At 39.3% G+C, this 22,346-nt stretch overlaps 1 protein-coding gene across 2 annotated transcripts; it reads right to left on the reverse strand.

The window, feature by feature from the left end:
• Nucleotides 1-4,454: 4,454 nt before the first annotated feature.
• enpp5 (ectonucleotide pyrophosphatase/phosphodiesterase 5) lies at nt 4,455-20,658 on the reverse strand. Of its 2 annotated transcripts, none has more exons than XM_047388821.1 (4): nt 20,410-20,658; nt 14,734-15,636; nt 13,174-13,350; nt 4,455-8,872 (listed from the first exon to the last, which is right to left on the reverse strand). In XM_047388821.1, the coding sequence occupies exons 2-4, from the start codon at nt 15,611-15,613 to the stop codon at nt 8,454-8,456; spliced, it is 1,476 nt and encodes a 491-aa protein (XP_047244777.1). In that variant the 5' UTR covers nt 15,614-15,636; nt 20,410-20,658; the 3' UTR covers nt 4,455-8,453. The 2 variants fall into 2 exon arrangements, with proteins under 2 accessions (XP_047244777.1, XP_047244778.1); XM_047388822.1 differs by lacking the exon at nt 20,410-20,658 and adding an exon at nt 16,346-16,463.
• Nucleotides 20,659-22,346: the final 1,688 nt, after the last annotated feature.

Consider the following 22,346-nt stretch of genomic DNA (forward strand, 5'->3'; position numbering starts at 1 on the left):
AGAAGAATCAGAAATGTACATAAAGGCTTGTATCATTTTGACAACTTTTCTTATCAGAACTGCTAGACCTAATTTAAATTGTGGGTCATTTCTTTTTCTGGCACAGAGTTTGTTTAATATTTTCAATAGAGTTGAGGCCAGTTCTGATTTGTGTTTGGGATCATTATTTTGGTGGAACACCCAACTGTGTCCATCTTGACCCAAACTGTTACCCTTAATGAAATAAACATGGTTAACATGTTCAAGAACAACAATGGAACCTCTACGTCCAAAGCTGATCATTAACTGGAATTTGATGAAACACCAGTATCCATCTTCCCATTCAAGATAATTTATCAACAATGAGGACTGTGTTGGTGCTGATCAAGAAGGAAATCTCTTTCAAACAAGGTTAGGGGCAAGTTGTTCTATTGTAACGCAAGACATACATTGAGCTACAAGCCAACATGACTGTTTGGAGCAGGAAGGACGAGGCTTTCAAACCTAGGAACACTTTATCAACTGTCAAGCATGGTGGTAGCAGCATCATGCTGAGAGGCTTTTGACAACCTTATTGAAAATGTGGGAACTACACGTAAAAGCAGGTTCTGTACCAGGAAACCAAACAATTCCAAGAAGTTCCACCATTTTTGATAAGTGGTCAAATATTCATGGTACAAGCTCATTAATGGCTACAAAACTGCGTGGTGTTTCTACAACTTGTTAAGGGACATTCATCCAAATTATAACAGAAGTGTTTGCATATATTTGATCTTATATGTTTAATTTTGATCCTGTGTGGATTAGAGAAAATCCATAATAAATTCAAACTTATGCACTGAATCCATGTTTTTAAAAGTCGTCTGTATAATCAAACAACCCCCAAAAAATAGTGGTTCAAATGCATGAAATTCCTGCCTATGTGCATACATAAAACTCTGACTGCCACTGTGTCCTTCAGTTCTCCATGCCAAAAAACTGAATCAGTATGGGGTATTGGAAAGGGAGGTATATTTGCTTAATACTTAGCAGAGCGGTGTTACAACTAATGATAAAATTTAAAACTTTTCCTAACAATACCAAGACCGGTTGTTCTGGGTAAAAAATAAATTACTGCACAGCTTTTTACCAGAGGTTCTGTTCTAATCTACATCAGAACAAAGGCAAAAGGTGTCAGTTAAAAGTGCAACCCATTTAAGAGGCATTTTGGAAGTTGTTACAAAATGTTGCTGGGTCCTGAAAAGCATGTGCAGGTTTTTGTGGCACATGAGAAACACAAAATAACAGTTTGTCACGTTCAGGAAAAATTAAGCCTGTTTTTCTTGGTCAAAAAGGTGAAAATTCTGTCACAGTAATCTCACAAATTTTTAAACAAAAGTATTAGCTGAAAAATGGGAATACTAAGTATTTTCTTTATACTTCTGTAAAAAATAAAACATTTGCATCTATCTAAGTTGATTTTGAAGAGGCTAAAACCAAGAAGGCAGGTGCGTAATAATAATGTATCCACAATAAACAGTGTGGGCATACAGATAAAAAAAGAAAACAAAGATATAGACAAAGGTGCAGGTTTTTATACGTTCCTTTATTTTCAGAAGACTACTGTATTAACATGGCAAAGATAGTTCATCTGTGACTCATTAAATTTCCACTGTATCCAAATCCAAGGCAATACTAATAAACTAATGTTTTGTATTCCAGCAGGTAAAAATCAATCGTTTTGAAACATAATACTGCAGATATTTCAGTTCCATATCAATGGGTCTGGGAAAGTAATCAGACAACACTTTTTCTTTATTAAAACATTAAAAGGATCAGAAAGTAGGTTGTTCCCATATAAATGCTTTTAATTTATGAATTTAAATTTTGTAAAAAGTATATATATATTTATATCACAGTGATATCTGCTGTTTTTGGGCACAGTTAATCTATTCAAAAAGCAAAAGGAGAAAATTAAACCAAGTATAAAGTGCAGCAAAAATATACACACGATTAATTTTGATTCAAGTCCTATAATCCTTTCTATAACTATGCTAATTGAAAACCTTTCAAACACGAGGCAGTTTTTCTTTTCATTATTTTAAAATACCTACTACAAACTAGAAGTGCAAATTATAGGCTACATGTCCTAAGAAGCATCCAACAACTGCCGTCGTTTCAATCCTATTGTGCAAATCAGGGGATCATGTCTCGCAAATTATTCCGAACAAAATGTCTTCTCAACCAAATGACAACAAATTCTAAAGTTCCTAAAACACAATACAGACAATTTGCAATTGCACTTCACATTTCACCAACAATATGGCCATGGTTACAACACTAAAGTACGAGTAGCACAGTCATCTATGAAGAGAAAGAATACCTTACCGAGACAATCAACAATTAAAGCCCCTTTTACACCAGACTATGACTGCACCGTGATGATCTTGAAAGGTTCATCATGGTGCAACGTTTTTGATGAAAGATCATCAAAAAAGTTCCACAAAAGTTCATTTTAGTCAAATGAAGCAAAATATATATGGTGGTGAAATTTTTTAAACAGTCTTTCCTAACTTTTAAGAAAGCGATTAGCACAATTAATGATTAGCACAGTTAGCATCTTTAGAGTGTTCCAATAGGCCAACATTTACAAATCCTTCATGCTACATAGCAGGAAGTAAAACGTTCAAAAAATAGAACCAAGAAGCCGTCTGTATTCCAGCTAACCTTTCTGTTGTCTGCTGAAGCTCTGTGCTGCTCCTCTGTAGAGCTAGGGAGTTTTCTCTGCAGTTTTCTACTGCAACAATTTGTTATTCACAACAGGCTCTATTTCTATATTTAAACTCTATTCTGCCAAATGTGAAAATTACATATAGTGATATACAGGGGTTGGACAATGAAACTGCAACACCTGTCATTTTAGTGTGGGAGGTTTCATGGCTAAATTGGACCAGCCTGGTAGCCAGTCTTCATTGATTGCACATTGCACCAGTAAGAGCAGAGTGTGAAGGTTCAATTAGCAGGGTAAGAGCACAGTTTTGCTCAAAATATTGAAATGCACACAACATTATGGGTGGCATACCAGAGTTCAAAAGAGGAGAAATTTTTGGTGCACGTCTTGCTGGAGCATCTGTGACCAAGACAGCAAGTCTTTGTGATGTATCAAGAGCCACGGTATCCAGGGTAATGTCAGCATACCACCAAGAAGGATGAACCACATCCAACAGGATTAACTGTGGACGCAAGAGGAAGCTGTCTGAAAGGGATGTTCGGGTGCTAACCTGGATTGTATCCAAAAAACATAAAACCACAGCTGCCAAAATCACGGCAGAATTAAATGTGCACCTCAACTCTCCTGTTTCCACCAGAACTGTCCGTCGGGAGCTCCACAGGGTCAATATACACGGCTGGGCTGCTATAGCTAAACCTTTGGCCACTCATGCCAATGCCAAACATTGGTTTCAATGGTGCAAGGAGCGCAAATCTTCGGCTGTGGACAATGTGAAACATGTATTGTTCTCTGATGAGTCCACCTTTACTGTTTTCCCCACATCCAGGAGAGTTACGGTGTGGAGAAGCCCCAAAGAAGCGTACCACCCAGACTGTTGCATGCCCAGAGTGAAGCATGGGGGTGGATCAGTGATGGTTTGGGCTGCCATATCATGGCATTCCCTTGGCCCAATACTTGTGCTAGATGGGCGCGTCACATCCAAGGACTACCGAACCATTCTTTAGGACCATGTGCATCCAATGGTTCAAACATTGTATCCTGAAGGTGGTGCCGTGTATCAGGATGACAATGCACCAATACACACAGCAAGACTGGTGAAAGATTGGTTTGATGAACATGAAAGTGAAGTTGAACATCTCCCATGGCCTGCACAGTCACCAGATCTAAATATTATTGAGCCACTTTGGGGTGTTTTGGAGGAGCGAGTCAGGAAACGTTTTCCTCCACCAGTATCAGGTAGTGACCTGGCCACTATCCTGCAAGAAGAATGGCTTAAAATCCCTCTGACCACTGTGCAGGACTTGTATATGTCATTCCCAAGACGAATTGATGCTGTATTGGCAGCAAAAGGAGGCCCTACACCATACTAATAAATTATTGTGGTCTAAAACCAGGTGTTTCAGTTTCATTGTCCAACCCATGTACATGAAACATTTGTTCGTATTGAATTTTTGGGATTATTATGTATTTTTTAATTTAAGTGAACAACATTTTTGTTGCTGATAGCTCTAAGTTCCAGAGTAAAATCAGATAAAACATGACCCAAAACACAATCCCGTACTGTCTGGACTGTTGGGACATATCGATGGCTGCAGCTGGATATCCAGTTTTAAAATGGCATCAGTATCGGGTCTGATGTAAATATTGGATGGCATCGGGATCATCTCTAATAGAGTATTTGCTGCACTCCCTGTCACGCCTCCAAATTGTGCATATGGGCAATTCGCAAGAAGGTTGGCAAAACTTTGTAATAGTAAATTGTGGGGGAACATTCTGCTATTAGCATTGGCATTTTGATAGGATGGCCAAAAAAGCAGTGGAGAAAACTTATGTGTACCCTAATATAAGATTGCAGTAGTGACATTTCACACTAAAATTAGGTTTTATTTATTCGCAATAATCCAGCAACACTCCAACAGTGTTGAAAATCCTGGAGACTGTATGACAGCCTTAATCTGATGTAGAGGGGGCAGAAAAGACAAAATGAATGCTCGAGAGAGATGCATTCTGTTTAGTTTAAAGGCATGTGGTATCTATGAAAGAGCAAGGTAGTGATGTGAATGCCCTACACATAGAGTAGCTTGATGCACAGCGTGAATTTTCCAAGCAACATTCAAAATAAACAGTGACATGACCAGTCTCCTGAAGATACAGCACTTTTTTCATACTTTAGCAGAATCACAGCATTTCCAGTATAAAGTAACATCTTCTCCAATGCTCAAACCACAAGCAGAACAAGTGGTGGAAAATTCTAACTAGACTTCCTTTACTTCATGACATACAAATCTGATTTGCATAGATTTGAAAATGTCAAATCAAAACTGCCCGCCGCCTAAGAACCCCTGTGCTGTAAAAGGGTATTCTCTGTTTGCCTCAAATGTACCAAGTGTAACAGCTATTTTTAAACTCTATTATATATCCACCTCTTCCTAGTAGGAAAGCAGAGGAGAGATGGCAAAATGTCTCCGCAGACTTTTCCTGTGGAAAAACTATGAACGTTTAAAAGGTTAAGATTGTCTGAAGGTAAACGCAGTTATCTGATATCCCTACCTGTTGCTTTCAGCATCTCTTGTGATAACTAGCTCATTGCTCCATGTTGGGCATGGGATCGTAAAGGCTTTTGCAGACACTGGCTTCAAGCACAAAACACTGGATTCCCATGCAGACTGCAATTATGCAATAGAAGCTAGGAAAAAAGTTAAAAGATAAAAATACATCATCTGTTTAGATCTTAACAGCCAAAGGTTTTCCATAGTTGTCAATGTATGTATCTGCATTTGCATATAAGTATAATCTGGCTGACAGGTCTGTGATTTCATGTTGAATAATAGGTATTTTCCTTATATAAACTATAAGCACTAACTGCACCCTCTATCTTTGATGGCACTCCTGGTAAAGATGCGTAAAGAGCCTTAGCATTAGTCCCGCTTTTACTGCAGTAGTATAATATCACTAAAATACAACCTTTAATTTGAGTACATTCCTTTAGTGGGAAAACTGTATACATAGAGAGAGAGATCCTTGACTCTTCCTCTTTGTCCTGTCTTTCTAGATAGTCTGGAGTCTTCTACAGGATTTAGTTCTGGGAGCAGAGATGACCAGGGAAGATTTTTGTGTCGATTTAACCATATTTTTGGATCTTTACCCTGCTGAAATACCTAAAGACCAGTCAAGAGTCAAGATTTTATTTAAAAAAATAAATGGCATTTCAAAGAGTTCCCGATGCCATTCCCTTTGGAAGAGGATCTGGCCCACACCATCATAAATCTGGCACACTTAACAGTGGGCATAAGGTGCTATTCCATATATTCATCCTTTTTTTCAGGCCAGACCCACCTGGAGTGTTTGTTGCTGTCAAATTTTCAAGTCAAATCTGACAAAAGAGCACAGGCCAATATAAAGTCCCAGTAATTTTTAACAACCTCCATGTTTATATTTGTGATGGTATTACAATTTTCCTTGCATGCTTCCCAGATAAATGATTTTGATGTAGATATCATCTTCAGGTTGTTACAAACACTCGACTGTGAGATGATACTTTTTGCTGCAGTTCTCTTAACAGTGATCTTTGGAAATTTTACTGTCCATGGTAGCAAAATATACAGGGTTCCCCATCCAAGCCTTGTTTGCTCTGATTGTAGATATGAGCAAATATCAGACATGCGTTCTTGTCTTTCCTATGTTGTGTAGAACTTACAAGTTATGAATTAATAAAGCTTCCTAGACAGTGGTGAACTTTAGTAAGTAGGGTATAAATTAAAGAAGTACTTCAGTAATGTTTCTTACATAGGAAAGATCAAAAAAGAAAATACTTTTGACACCAATGATTTTGTAAAAACTATTCTTATTTTTTGGACCTTTGCTTTACTAAATAAATCTGTATAGGTTGGACTGTTCTAATATATTTTGAGAGATAACATTTCCGGCAAAACAAAATTAATGAACTAAGCCTTTCTACACATTTTTAGCAAGGATGCCTAGAAGTGTGGGTAATGTCCACACAAAAGGATGGATTTCTACTTATACAAGTTTTTTTCTTTATTTTTGGTTTATTGAACATTAATCTGTCTGGAAAAATGAATCTAGGATTATGGTATTTTTAAAGTCTGTTTGCACTGTTGCATGATTTGTCACTGTAAGAGGATGCTCTTAAACAAACCTGTGATGATTGAACACAATTTCAACTGCAGGTAAATCTCGACAGGCCTTAAATGGAGGATCGTGTTAGGATCTGCCATTTTGGACTTTGTTGTGGTTTTGTGTTTGTTTACTTTCCAGCTAGTTGTTTCTATTTCTTTGGGTTTTGTAGTCATGTTTGTTTATTTCCTTCTGTTTCCTGATAGTTTTGTTCTTTCTCCTGCCTCCTAGTGTTTGTAGTTCTTTCTCCCCTCACCCATAGTTAGCTTGGTGGTTACTTTCTCATTTATTTATTACTTAGAATGGTTTTCTCATTATTATTATTATTATTATTATTATTAGTTTTCTTGCTTCCTTGGGTTCTCTAGTTTAGTTCCCATTTAGCGTCTCTGTGTTTGTTTATGGTTAGGTTTTTTGTTATTGCTGCACTCTTCTAGTTTATTAGTTTCTTTTCCCTGTTACTCCTCTTGTCATTAGTTTCCCCTTCAGTTATTTACTCAGTGTTCGTCTTCCTTTATGTTTGCAGTTCTTCCCAGCTTTATCCCTAGTTTAGTCCCCCGTGTTTTTATTGTTTCAGTTTCTTCTGTAGGTTAGCTTGTAGTTATTGTTTGCCACTATACTTTGTTCCATGTATTGTTTACATTTATTCTAGTCTTTGCTTTCTCTGCTCCCTTCCCAGTTAGTTTCAGTCTGTTTGTTTGGGTTTGTTTACTTTTGCAGTTATGGTTTCCTTTTTGGTTTCTTTTGTTAATTCTTATTTGCCAGGTTCTTATATCTTAGGTTGTTATAGTTTGCTTAGGTCTGTTTCTCTGAGTTTGTTAATTAGTCCCTTCTCCCATGGTTTAGTCTTTGTATTAGCTTCACCTGTCCTTCAGCCTCCCTGCTTCCCATGTCACACCTGTCCCTCGTTCTATTGATTACCTGTCTTTTGTTCCACATTGATTACCCTCTGTATATTAGTTGGTCTGTTTTCCTTGTTCCTGGCTGGTTTGTTGCGTCACCTTCCCTGCGTCTAGTTGCCTTTGTTTTCTCGTTACTCGTTCTGACCTGGACTCTTGCATACCCTCTGTACACCTTGCCTGCCTGCCTGCCTTCTGCTTTGCCAGTTTGGATTTAAATAAATCATCGTTCTGCTTGCCATGCCGTCGCCTCGCCTGTCTTTGCATTTTGGTCCACATAAGCCCCAAACTAAGACAGATCATTACAGAAAGATTCTGTTATGATCCACGCAGACTCTTGCAAATACACAGAAACATGAACTGGCCTTGACCGTCAACTATAAAACACTTTTGGTAGGTTATTAATATGAGCATACTGATGCCTCTGCATTATCCAAGTCAGTTTTTGCCACCAAAAGTTCATACTAAAAATCCACTCTTAGTCCTAAATCTCTATGCAGAAAGTGACATTAAAGTTGGTACATGACCTCAAGTTAAATTCACAAACCATGGTTTTATTATTTTTGATTAAGCCTGCACCAGAAGCAAACCCTATAAACGCTTCTCTTGCACAACTGCATTTTTTGGTGGAAGGGAAACATTCAGAGAATGCTTCTGGGCCAAGCAGGGTACCTGGGGGAGCAACAGCTCCTCATCTTTTCTGTCTCCAATCCTTTAAATTTCCTCAGCTACAGGTGCAAGTCCTCTTGCAGTAAGGGCTGTGACATCTCCCAACTTCTGTGTTTAAGGGCCGGCCGCTGTTTTAGAGTCACTAATATGACGTAGACCACTAGGAATCCAAGTACCATCACCACACCGATAAACGAACCCACAACCGGGGCGTACGAGTACCTGTGGATCTTAGGAGGGACGGTGAAGTGGGTCGAAGTGGGCGTGGAAGTAGTGGGCTCCAAGGACAGCAGGTCCTGGACATTTAGGAGAGAGCCATTGTTTGGCAGAGGCCGGATGCCTAAGATGTGGCACATGAGAGGGTAAAGGTCAACAGAGCGCATGGAGGTCTTGACATAATTCTGGCGAAAGGCCGGCCCACGGGCCACAAATATAGGCTGCATGTCGCGTAAGGTGTTGTTATATCCATGGTTTCCGACTGAGGAGAAAAAGACAACAAATAGGTATGATGTTTATGACAAGTTTGGTCTGTTCATCTATAAATTTCCAGTTTATGTAACTTAAAAGCTTGCAGGAATTAACAGATTCTAAAAATACATTAAAACAGAGCCATTAAAAAAAAAAAAAGAAAAGTTAACCAGAATTCAATATTAATTTATAGCTATATACTGGACTCAGGTTGGATGCGTAAAAGTTATTTAAACCATTTACTTGAGCTTTTTCTGGGTACAAGTTATTTATTTTCCAAATTAGGTGAATCGCTTATTCATATTACAGCTTTTTAGGCATGAAAACGTCCAAAAATAATAAAAAAAAATTTAAGATTTTAAAACCAGTGACTGAAGTCTGGAAGCCATCAAAGAAGACAAACAAACCTTCTTTGTGTGGCCAGTGTGGAACGTTTTTCTGTTGTTTTCTGTTATAGGAGTGTACAGTAGCTTGTTCAGGTGAAGACCAGATGACTGACTGCCATTGCAGAATATTCCACTTCTTTAGTTTTAAAGCCACCTGGCTGACTTCAATCAAAGCTTCCAACCCAGTTGTACTAGATGCCATAGGAGCCATGCATTGCCATACTATATAACTGCCTCCATCCATTAATATAGCATTTACATTACTGAAATGATGGTCTGGGAAAACCCTGTCTATTTCCTATATCCATATCTATCCATTAGTTTTGTTTTATTTGTTAGGTGTCCTAAAGAGGATCCAGATAGTAGTTATATTAAATATTTACAATATTTCTATTTAAGTTCTATTTAAAGGTTATGCGCATTTGGGGCCTGATCTTCCTGCAGGTGTAATAAGTGGGTGTGTTGCATGTGATTTTCAAAGATTGTGCATGCAAAAGATAACAGGTGCAAAACAGGAGCAGACCGCCCTATTTAAATGAAAAAATTGCTTGTGCTACTGGCTGGCTGCTACTGACCCCAGCGGAACTAGAGGAAAAGCGAACAAAAGCTGTATTGATTGAAACAAGCAGGGGTTGTTGCGCTGCATCACTATAAATTATCCAGTTGCTGATTTTTTCCTTCTGTTCTGTTCCGTTCTGCTTCTGCTTTTCTGGACTGTTACAGTTAGTTAACTTTTGTCGTCGCTATTCACAACAGCAGGTTTGTCATCGCAGCCTCTGCCCTGACATGGTTATTTTTCCTGTTCATTTGCGCAGGGCGCTTAAGGAGAGCGTAACTGTGCATGCAGAAGGCTGACATCAAGGTTGTTCTGTAGGCAGATGCATAATGTTTGTGGTCCGGACAGACCCAGTGAGGTAAAGACTACATCCTGTTTCACCTTTATTCAAAATATTGGATTACAGACTATTGCGCAGGATGGCAGAGGCGTGTCCAAAGTTGCACGCGCTTTCAAAGTTTTCCCAATTGTTCGGACTGACTGACCTTCATTTCTTAAAGTAATGATGGCCACTCGTTTTTCTTTACTTAGCTGCTTTTTCTTGCCATAATACACATTCTAACAGTCTATTCAATAGGACTATCAGCTGTGTACTGTATCCACCTCCTGTACAACACAACTGATGGTCCCAACCCCATTTATAAGGCTTGAAATCCCACTCATTAAACCTGACAGGGCACACCTGTGAAGTGAAAACCATTTCAGGTGACTACCTCTTGAAGCTCATCAGCAGAATGCCAAGAGTGTGCGGAGCAGTAATCAAAGCAAAAGGTGGCTACTTTGAAGAACCTAGAATATAAGACATATTTTCAGTTGTTTCACACTTTTTTGTTCAGTATATAATTCCAGATGTGTTAATTCATAGTTTTCATGCCTTCAGCGTGAAGCTACAATATTCATAGTCATGAAAATGAAGAAAACTTTTTGAATGAGAAGGTGTGTCCAAACTTTTGGTCTGTACTGTACGTAAAAATTGTTTTTTTTCCAATGATCTTACTGAATTCGTTTTGTTTGTTTTGCTAATATTTTAACAATATAAAACGTATGTGATTGTTTAAATAGTGTTTTGGTGACACAAAATTATGTTTTACTGTATAAACTGTCCCCTGGCATATGTTCACATTTAAACAACGTAATCAAACCGATCCAGCTCCAATTGCTCTGCATTGACACAATTTTACTGTCAGTAAAGCAATGTGTTTAGTTTAGTGACAAGGTTAAAGCATACACTGTCTTTCTCACCACGTGCAATAGGCTGTCTTCAAATGGTGATTTTTCACTTGCTAAGAAGTAATTTTAGCATTCAGTTTGCAAATGAAGGATTGAATCTCCCTTATAATGTCTTTATTTCTTTCCTATTAATCATATTAAAAACATCAAAGCATATGTGCAATGACAGTTAACTGGCTGTGCGTGCTTTATCAGTTATGTGCGCACTCGCCATGATCAGGTTTGTGCGCATTCAGCAGCTGATCACTAACAGCGATGTTACGCTGGATTGTTCCAAACGCAGGAAAAAAGGATTGGAGTGAGTTTTACCGTAGGAGAAATGTCGTGGCTTCTGTTTGTGATTAAATAAGCCCTTAGATAATCCTACATAGAATCCACTATTCTCATACATTTTTTTTATTTTTGACAATCCAAATCTGTTGTACAGAAGATTCTCCCTCCCCGTCATCTATCATTCTGTCGATGCCTCCTTTTGGCCAAAGTGACAGCAGACATTTAGTACCTGCATTTCAAACGTGCTAAATCTAGACGCAAAAAAAGCACCTACAATCTGGTTCTTGGTTTGATAAATCACATTGTGGTAAAGGCTTACATTTGCATATCCCCCTCTTATAAATGTACACATTTGGGCCATTATCATATCTTTTGCACATTTATAAAGACAAACATGCTAAAAACTTTGCGCCAGCTGTTCTGCTGATTTTACACCCTTAATCCGATTAGCACCTCGTCTGTAGATCAGCTTTGCGGACGCAAACAGGATTCCGTGTAGTTTTGTACACACAAACCTTTTGAAGATCAGGCCCATAATACCTATAGTATTAACTCTTTTGGTGTCTGTATTTAGCATAAACTATATTTGTTGGAAGCTAACAGCTAGACTGAGAGGGGTTCTGAAGATTAAGACAGACTTCTACCATCTTAAAGCAACTCCAGTATCAGAAAGGTTTGAGCATTTTAATTGCAAAACATTTTATTAAACATTTACTGTCATCCGGTTTGCATTGGGTGTTTATTTGGTGAGCCGCCAATGACTATTTACACTGGAAACAGAGGTAGGAGGCGGTGTGCCACCAATTATTTTCCTTGGAGAAACACATACTGAGAATGGAACATTGTTTCCAGTCAAAGTAACTAAATTAATGTTTACTTATTATACTAAGATATGTTTAGTTTTTACACCTCTTTACATATATTAGGAAATTACTGTGATTGCAAATGTATATGTGTGTATGTTCTCTTCTTGTTATGTGTTTCAAAGAGGAAGACCATTAGTGGCGCACCGCTTCTTACCTCTATTTCCCGTGTAAATAATGATCAACTTATGTGTAAACATCCACCCAATATAACAGTGACAACAGTTTAAAAGTTCATGAAAAAGCATTTGCATAAAACACTATCATGTTTTTTAGATTGGAGGCTTTAAGACAGAAGTCTGCTGTGTCAGTTAAACAGCTAAATAGGAGACCCCGATAATAAGAACTATGCCTATAAATAAGCAGTAATTCTTTAGCCATTCCTTTAATTTTAATGTGGATACTCTGGCCATGGTACTATGTTAATACCTGATACATTGAACACACTGCTTGACACTAACAATTATTTTTTTTATCATCTAAGGCATCAAACTATTCCACAGTAAAACTTTCTCCAAGCCAGAAAACATCAGCCTATACACATGTAGCAAGCAGCATCAGATCAGGAACCCACTAAGAGTCAGCAGATTCTCCTTAGAGCTGCAGGTTCCACATGGTCATTTTCTGATTAACAGGCTTTCAACCATAATGGAGACAAGCGGTGTAATTAGCTACTGTAGGACTGTGCCTGAGACATATGGTCTTACATTTCTAATCTGAAGAGAAGGGCCTATTTTTTTTTTTATTGAATTTGGAAAAGCGCTGGAAGGCACAGCGATATCACACATATTCTTGCTGGTCCCATGAGAAAATAAATCTGGCTCTCTTGTTAATTACATTTGGTATAACATGTGCTAGCTTAGGATCATGGACAAAAATAAATCACATGTGAAGCTATAATTAGAGCTGACAAAAACTGCTGTTTAAAGCTAGATAAAAAAAAACTGCAGAATGACAAACCAGGATAACACGACAGTACAGCTTTTTGCATTTTTACACATACGCATGAAGAGTCCGGTCCTGTTCTGCATGATGGTCCAGCCCTCCTTGGCCTCAAGGAGGATGGGCATGATCCGGACGTTGTGCTGATAATGGAAGTGTTCGGGAATGTTGTCCTTCCTGTACACCACCAAGTTGGGGTTGGCGTCTGCAAGTAACCCGTACACCTCATCGAACTTGCCTGTGGGACAGATTACAAGGTAAAGGCCAAGTTTTATTTCGGATATAATGAAAAATCCCTCTAAAAGAAGGCTATGTGTACACATGTAAAAACATGCATTACAATACAATAAAAACATTTAGACATGCAGATATGTTTTTATTATCTTTTTAATAATGCTCATAACTAATACTTTATAGACGCTGAAGAAATGGGTCAGGGACTGTAAGCATTTCTGCACTCCTTCTGATAGCTAATAAAAATATTGGATTTATTTTTTCACAGTCTGAGTCATCCTGTTAGTCAACATCCTATTAGTGTTTTGCTAGAAAAGAGATGTAATGTTGAGAGTGTTTTTGTCCGAGCTTTAGGTTTTTTAACTGCTCATAACTACTTTAGCCAATTCTGATTGCTCCTTTAAAGCGAAAAAATCAAATAATACAAAAACAGCATAAAACATATTTTTTTTTAGCCTTTCTGACTGTGAGCGGACATCCATCTGTCCATCCTGGCAACATGTCCAGGGTGTACCCAGTTGTACCCATGTTGCCAGTCCACCCCAGGTCAACACGAAGACACAAACGACACACAAGTATGCCCACACACAGTCATGCCTAATGACAATTTAGAGATACAGATTAATCTCACTGTCATGTGAGGAAGCCTGAGTATCTGGAGAAAGCCCCTTCATGCACAGGAAGAACATGCAAACCACATGTAGAAAGACCCCAGGCCAGGATTCAAACCCAGGACCTTTTGCTGCAAGGCAATAGTGCAAACAACTGCATAATCTTGCATTAGTGCAGTGTAAGCAGACAAGAACTATGTATATCGGGAGAAAAGATGACATGATACAGTGGGTGTAAGAAGGGGACAATAGTAGAACAGTTTTCTATTATTCTTGAAACAAACACAATTATGCGAAGTTGATATTTTAAACTGTCCTTAGCATCTTATACTAGCGATTAGCACAGTTAGCATTCCCAACAGCAGTTTTTGTGTGGGTTCAACAGAGAATGTAGATATTTAACATAGCTCAGAAATTTCCAAAAGGCTAATAGGATTTGAAAAACCAGCATGTTCCATGACAGACAGGTTAACAGCTAGAAGAAATAAAAAGATATGTTGCTGTACTGAATTCAGCCTTTCTGTTGTCTACTGAAAGTACTGCTCTTTCTCGCAGCCTGAAGACATGTCTTTACACGTCAAACACTATACAGTTTCTATTTCCATGACCTAGTAGCAATCTGCAACGGTGCTATCACTGATCAGAAAAAGATGTGAGTTTTTGACCATAAGCTGACAGGTCAGGGCACAATCAAGCTAAAGAAAACACAACTCCAGTCACCAGACAATTTTCCATGCAATTCTTAATGTATTTCCAAAAATAACTCTCATAATTACCTTCTTTGGGCAGGATTCCCACCACTGGACTCTTATCCACCCAGGTGTACAAGTCTCTGTCCACATACTGGTCCAGTTCTATGATCTTCTCAGGGGAAAGCTGTGCCATCCCGTGGTCACTGGTCACAATGAGGTTCACTTTTTCATACAGCCCAGACTTCTTTAGCTCATTCATGAGGAATCCAAGCTTTTCATCAATCCCAGCAATGATTGCATCCATAAGGGGGCTCTGAGGTCCCAGGTTGTGACCACTCTCATCCGGCTCCTCCCAGTACAGAATTCCAAAATCCACAGCTTCACCTTTAGGTGCAGAAAACCACTCAATAATCCGCTGCACCCTGGTTTCAAAGGAAACTGAAGCATTATAGTGGAGGTACTGAGTGGGAAACATGCCATGAATCAATACATCAGATCCTGGCCACATTGCTGCTCCGCTCCGCCCTCCATCCTTCTGAACGGTCACCCATAGGGGCACGGCCTGCTCCCACCACCTTGAATCATAGACGCTGTCCGTCTCCATGGAGAAGGAGAGGTTCAGAGCTGGGTCGTACATCTCGTTGGCCACAATGCCATGCATCTCAGCGTACAGGCCTGTCACCATGCTGTAATGGTTTGGGTAGGTTTTGGTGATGTAAATGTTCTCCACAAACTCAACCTTCACCCCCTCGTCCATGATGCTGCGAAAGTTAGGAGTGGGGACGCGGTAGATGTAGTCCCAGCGGAAGCCATCAAAGGACACAAGAAGCAGCTTGGGTCGTTCCTTCTCGCTGTGGTCCTGATGTTCATGGTGGTTCAGGGTGTGTGGAGAAACCAGGGATAGAACCATGGCCAAGAGGTAGAAAAGAGGTCTACAGCCTCCTGGGATCATGTAGATGAGCATAATGTGGCTTGTAATGAAACAACCTACAAAACATAAATGCAAAACCTGCTCAAGCAAGACAGCTAAGCTATTATCTGGAAGAATTATACAGACAACATGTAAAATGACAACAAAACTAGGAAACAAATTACATCACATTTGTTCTTTCATGGATTTCTTGTACCCACTCAATCCTGCTTTGGACCTTACCCAGGAGGCAAAGGGCAAAAAACATGAGGTCAGCAGAGAAATACAAAACCACACACTGAAGAACTGACATCTGAGGCCATCTTAGATTCTCCATTTAACCTCACATGCATGTTATCAAACAACAGTTAAAGAAAACCTGAGTGCTCAGTGAAAACCTACCCAGCCAGTGAGCTTTGTTAAGCGCCACATACAGGTTTTTTTTATTCCTATTTTCTAGAATACTTGGCAGGCTTGGTCAAAAAACTCTCTATATCCTCCAGAAACTGGACATACAATTCAGTAACACAGCCAGCTTCTTTGAGTGCGGGCTCATTAATAATGGTCATAAACTGGTTTAAAATGTGAAGAAAATGAATTGTGCATTTTATCACCTAACCTAAATCATAATGCTCAACTACAGTGCAACATAGCCATAATGGCATTGGGTTGCATTCCATAAATGCTGGATGATATATACAAATAAGGGCTGTACAGTGTTAGGAAAGAGATGCAAATGTGATATTATTGTTTATTATGGGAATGGTGATATTGATTGGGAATTACCCTCATTTTCCCCACTAGTTTCTTCTTTTCCGATTGTGACGATGTCGCCACAAATGTCCGTGATCTTTTCACAATCCAACTTCTCTTCTACTGACAGATGGAGATAGAAACTGGCCAACCCCGGTCCTCTAAGGATTATAAATATAGAAAATAAATCGATGACTTAGTAGTAAAAAACAACCTCCCAACCCAATATACCTGTCAGCAAACATCTGATATATTTTACCATGTGTTTTGCAACAGAGCAGTTCAAACAATAAGACTAGCACCCATGGCAACTGACAGCAGCTGTTCTCTGAGTGCTTTTGAAAGAGAGAAGTGATACAAAACAGCATAAGATTATATGCCAACTTTTATAAAATGTGCTGGTGGCCTATATTTTAGAAAAAGCCAACAATAGAAGATCTCGGTATTTAAATCTCCCCCAAAAAAAAGCCGGCTGCAAAGCTTATTAAAAAACTCTCTCCAACCCCCACAGTTATCCCAAGACATGCTACAGGAAACAGTGGAATCCCAAAAATAGCTCACAACTGAGTATGTATGTAATGAAAGTCAGTTCCCCCCTATAATAATGTGGAATAAGAGCAATTCCACTTCTTCTTTTAGTAAAGTTATCCTTTAAATTCATATATCTTTAAAGCAAGATAATAATTTTACGAATTCACACTTCTATCTCTTCATTTCTCTGACAGCTCTATGTTACCAGTTTTTTTCTCTGTTAGGATTATTATCCTTTGTGGTCTAAATGTTAATTATGCTCACTGTCTTCTATAGCTGTGTCTCTAAATCCAGATATTATCTCATTCCTCAAAGATGTATCCAGCTACACAACCTGGTGTCTTCTTTCCTGACAGTGTTGGGACTTTACTAGCTCACTTATACCCTTACACCTATGGCCCTGATCAATGCAGGTTAAGCTGAACCATGTTGTACTGAAAAATGTGGCCTACATACGTATTCAGCTCTTTTCTGACACCTTAAATAAAATCCATTGCAACCAAATGCCCAATTAGTAAATTGATTTTAGCTATTTTAACTTCCCTTCATTGGCTCCCTGTTAAGTCCAGAATATAATTTAAAATTCTCCTCCTCACATATAAAGCCCTTAATGATCTAGCTCCATCATACATCAGAGATCTGATTGTTCCATATGTTCCTAACAGAGCACTTCGTTCTCAGACTGCAGGTTTACTGGTGGTTTCTAGAGTCTCTAGAAGTAGAATGGGAGGCAGATCCTTTAGTCATCAGGCTCCTCTCCTGTGGAACCAGCTCCCAGCTTTAGTCCGTGAGGCAGACACCCTGTCTACTTTTAAGGCTAGGCTTAAAACTTTCCTTTTTGATAAAGCTTATAGTTAGAGTGGCTTAGTTTATCCTGAGCTATCTTCCTTATTTTTTACCTCCGTCTTCTTCCCTCCCTGTTGGATGGAGTAAGGGGGAGTCAGGTTTAGCCTAAACCGGCTCAGTTATGGTTGAGGTGCAAACACACCCTCCATTTCTGCTACCTGTATGACCCCCTCTCTTTTCCAATGGTTATAATCAGTCTGACAGAGAGAGGTATCCCACTCCTTGTGGTTTTTAGTATAACAATGACCATCAGTGGGACCCTTTGTGGGGTGCCTTGAGACGACATTGTTGTAAATAAGCGCCGTTTAACTAAATAATCTGAACTGAAACTATCTGTGTAGTTATGCTGCTATAGGCTTAGGCTGCTGGAGGACATAACGACCACTTTCACCCTCTTCGCTACATTCTCACACTACTCTCCAATTTTGCATTGTTTGCTGTTATTTCAGCTTTTAACCTTGTTCTCTCTTTTCTCTTCCTAGAAGCTACACCTGGCCTGGCTCTGTGTCTACCTGTGACACCTTTCTGGAGAGGGGAATCATCCGAGCTTCTGCTGGCAACAACTTAATGCTCACCCTCTACCGATGATCCACATAGCCCTGTCTTTTAGTGTTTAACCCTTTCTCTCTCCTAGACATGGAAATTGACTGAGCTTTTACTGTAACTAATTATATTTGCTCTCTTTCAGACTCTAACCTTGAAAACAGGCTCAGAGTTGATCTGTTCTTTATTTCTAGGTGAAACGACTAAAGGAGCTACATCCATTAACATTTACTTTTCCTTCCCATAGAAAGTGCTCCTGGATCAGTGCTTCTGTGTTCTTTTTGTGTCTCTGCTCTGTTCTCTTAAACCCCCAGTCGGTCGTGGCAGATGGCCGCTCACACTGAGCCTGGTTCTGCTGGAGGTTTCTTCCTGTTAAGAGGGAGTTTTTCCTCTCCACTGTCGCTACATGCATGCTCAATATGAGGGATTGCTGCAAAGTCAACGCCAGTGACTGTCCACTGTCTCTACATGCTCATCCAGGAGGAGTGAATGCTGCAAGTCACTGACTGGATGCAATCTGCTGGGTTTCATTAGATAGAAAAACTTTTTATCCAATTTGAATAAATAACTGAATCTGACTGCACTGTTCAATGGTTAGGATTAATTGGAATGTATGAACCTGACTGTTGTGAAGTGCCTTGAGACGACATGTGTTGTGAATTGGCGCTATATAAATAAACTGAATTTAATTTAATTTAATTTAATTGATGAATGAGTTAATCTCACCATAATTACATGTTCTGTGAAGGCCGCCGAGGCTATTTTTAGAACATTAGTGAACAAACCAAGGAACAAATCAGACAGGTCAGGGAGACAGTTGTGCAGAAACAAGCTTTGAATATCTCCCATGAAAACTGTTAAATTAAACATCCAAAAATGGAAAGAGCATTGCACAACTAGAAACCTACCAATATATGGCTGCCCTCCTAAACTGACATGCAAGAGGAACATTAAACAGAGAGGCAGCCAAGAGGCAATGTTAACTCTGGAGGGCTGCTGTGGCGGGAACATCTATTGACCTGATAGCTATTAGTCGTGCACTCCACAAACCTGAACTTTATGGATGAGTGACAAGACAAACGCCCATTAGAGGATACAGCAAACCTGCAGACGAAGGTGCGTTGCTCAGATGAGACTAAAATTAAACTGTCTGGCCTATATGCTAAACTGTGTTGAAAAAAAAACACTCGATATCAACCTGAAGACATGATCCCTGCAGTGAAATGTGGTGGCCGGAGCATCGTGCTGTAGGTATGCTGCTCTTTAGCATGGACAGGGAAGATGGTTATAGTTGATGGAAAGATGGATAAAGCTAAATAAAGGGCAATCCTGGAAGAAAACCTGCTAGTAGCAGCAAAAGACTTGAGACAGGGACTGAGTTTCACCTTCCAGTAGGACAACGATCCCAAAAACACAGCCAGAGCAAGAATGGAATGATTCAGATCAAAGCCTATTTGTGTCTCAGAATGGCCCAGTCAAAGTCCAGACCTAAATCCAATTGAGATTCAGCAGCAAGCCTTGAAGATAACTGCTCACTGATGCTCTCTAATCAATAAAATTGAGGCTCTACCATGATAAAATGCAAAACTGCTCAAAAATTATGAATAGTTTTGCAAGACACTAAACCAGATAAACCTGAGTTAATGTTCTAATATTCTGGGTTGTGTGTCCTTATTTGTGGTATTCTAGAACTTCAAAATAGGAATTTATGGATTTTACTTTGTGCATTGGCAAAATGTTTTTAATTTATTTACCAAACCTTTATAAATGGCATGGATATAATAACAAAGCCTGAGGTAGTTATCAAAATGTCTTTAAACATTATCAAGGTTTTACTTGGTTATTGATGTAAATTCATATGCACAGAGTGACCTTAAAGCAGCAGCAGGTTGGCATAAACGCATCATCAGTAATGATGTCATGGGAAATGTATCAGATTGGGTTGAAACAGTTATAATGGCTCTGGGGCGCAATCCTTCCTACTAACACACAGTTAATTAAATGCGATTAGGTTACAAAGTTTTTTGCATTTGTGCTGCAGAGCTAACCGCTATAAAGCCCAGTTCGGCTTGCAAAAATAACCGGGTGCAGAAGCGAACCCAGTGCGCATAAAGACAGCATTAGATCAGAGAGAACATAAACACATTTGCAAACACAAATGAAAACAGTTCGCTTACCTTATCAGACCCAACCTTCCCTCGATCCTCTGGCTGCACAAAGAGATAAACAGCCGGACCGGTTTAGTTCTGCTCTCCACCGGGGCGGAAGTCCCGCCTCTCAGCCTGCCGTGTGCGAAGCTTTGAGCCCCGTTTATTTACAGACAGCAAAGCAGAGCGGACCATATGAAGGTAGAAGGCTGCTCGCTGCTTCTTGGCTGCAGGTGCATGAGAGAAGATGCGGAGATCAATTCTCCCACTGACAAGTGGAGCGCTCCGGTCTCAATGACGTAATGTGGGAGGGGGTGGTGGGAGGTGAGCGACGGGTGGGAGGCTGAACCAGCAAAACAAACAGATCATTGAGTTTAACTTGTCATTTTGCTTTAAGAAGGGGGAAAACAGCTGAAGAGTTACGTTTCCCTAATGAAAATCGTCCTCAGTGGTGGAACATTAAAATTCAAAGAGGAAATTTTACTCAAAGTAAAAGTCCTGCACTACAGGCTATAATTGGGGTACAATGTTGCTCTCTCAGTGGTTTTTCTACAATACAAAAGCTAAAAACCAGGAATTATGACAAAAACTATCCACAAGGTGTCAGCCACGTTCTACTTCACAGCTACATTGACCAGACAATAAAAAGAGATGACATCTGTTTGACAGCAAGGGTATTTTTTTGTCACTCTTAATCATTCCATCTCGTCTGGATTGCTATACACAAGCTTCCAGTGTCAGCACAACACTTTAATGATCTTGTCTTTTCCTTATGACATGAACTACTTTCTAAAACAGTGCCTTGCAAATGTATAGCTCTTGATTCTTTTCTTTCACATTTTGACATGCTAAAACATCAAGCGTCAAAGAAACACAAAGTAGCACACCATTGTCAAGAAGAAAAATAAAACTTTTTTTTTTTGCAACACTAAAAACAATCCCAACACTAAAAAAAAAATGGTGGTGGCATCATCACACTGTGGGGATGCCTTTATTCACCAGGAACAGAGAAGCTGGTCAGAGGTGACGGATGGAGCTACATCAATGGAAATGCCGATTTTTCAGTCGTACCAACCACCCAAAGCATTTACACTAAAGCCACATTCACCCAATCACACTCCAGTGATATTAAGCACCTTGCAAAGGAGGCTAGAATTAAACCCCCAATGTTTGGATTACAAGACAACTACTCTTCCCACTGAGCCACAATCTTGCTGCAAAAGTCTTAATGTTGAGGCAGATGTTCACCTTCCAGTTGGTTAAAGGTCCAGTGAAATACTTTACATCAAAAATGTTCTAAAATGTGAAACTATTTACAAATAAAAGATCTGATAAATGGAACGTGCATATGAATCCTGCCCCTTTTAGTCAATACATGTTAGAACCTCCTTTTGTTGCAATTACACTTCCAAGTGTTTGGGGTATATCTGCATTAGCTTTGCAGATGTAGACACTGACATTGTTGCACATTTTTCTTTAAGCTCCGTCAGATTAGATATATATATATGAACTTCAATTTTACATCTTGCCATAGACTGATCTGGCTTAAGGTCTGTGCTTTTACTGGACTATGCTGTTCACTAATTCAGATGTTAGCATGATTTGATCTAAAGCATTTCATTGTAGCTCCGACTGGAGGGCGACTCGCCACCCCACTCTCTAAAAGCTTATCTTCTAGAGTTGCTCTGTATTTTTAGCTTCATTCATCTTCCCATCAACTCTGACCAGCTTCAATGTGAAAGAAAAGCATCGCCACAGCATAATGCAGCCACCACAATGTTTTAATGTTGGGATGTAAGTTTCAGGCCGATTGCTTTCCATTACAGTTATTTACTGCTTTGTCTTAGTTTATCACAAAAAATTCCTTAAAAATACATTAAAGTGTGACAGTGTCCATAGAGATGTCCATTTATCATATTCCAGGTAATTTATTGAAATTATGCTGAAATAACTTCAAATATCACTCT

Source organism: Girardinichthys multiradiatus, chromosome 15, assembly GCF_021462225.1.
Source record: "Girardinichthys multiradiatus isolate DD_20200921_A chromosome 15, DD_fGirMul_XY1, whole genome shotgun sequence".
Classification (NCBI taxonomy): domain Eukaryota; kingdom Metazoa; phylum Chordata; class Actinopteri; order Cyprinodontiformes; family Goodeidae; genus Girardinichthys; species Girardinichthys multiradiatus.

Coding starts and splice junctions, on each gene's coding strand:
- enpp5 (XM_047388821.1), bottom strand. CDS start 15,613: ATGCTCATCTACATGATCCCAGGAGGCTGTAGACCTCTTTTCTACCTC. Junction 13,351..14,733: donor GGGAATCCTGCCCAAAGAAG/GTAATTATGAGA, acceptor TCTGTCCCACAG/GCAAGTTCGATGAGGTGTAC. Junction 8,873..13,173: donor CAGGACCGGACTCTTCATGC/GTATGTGTAAAA, acceptor TTTTCTCCTCAG/TCGGAAACCATGGATATAAC.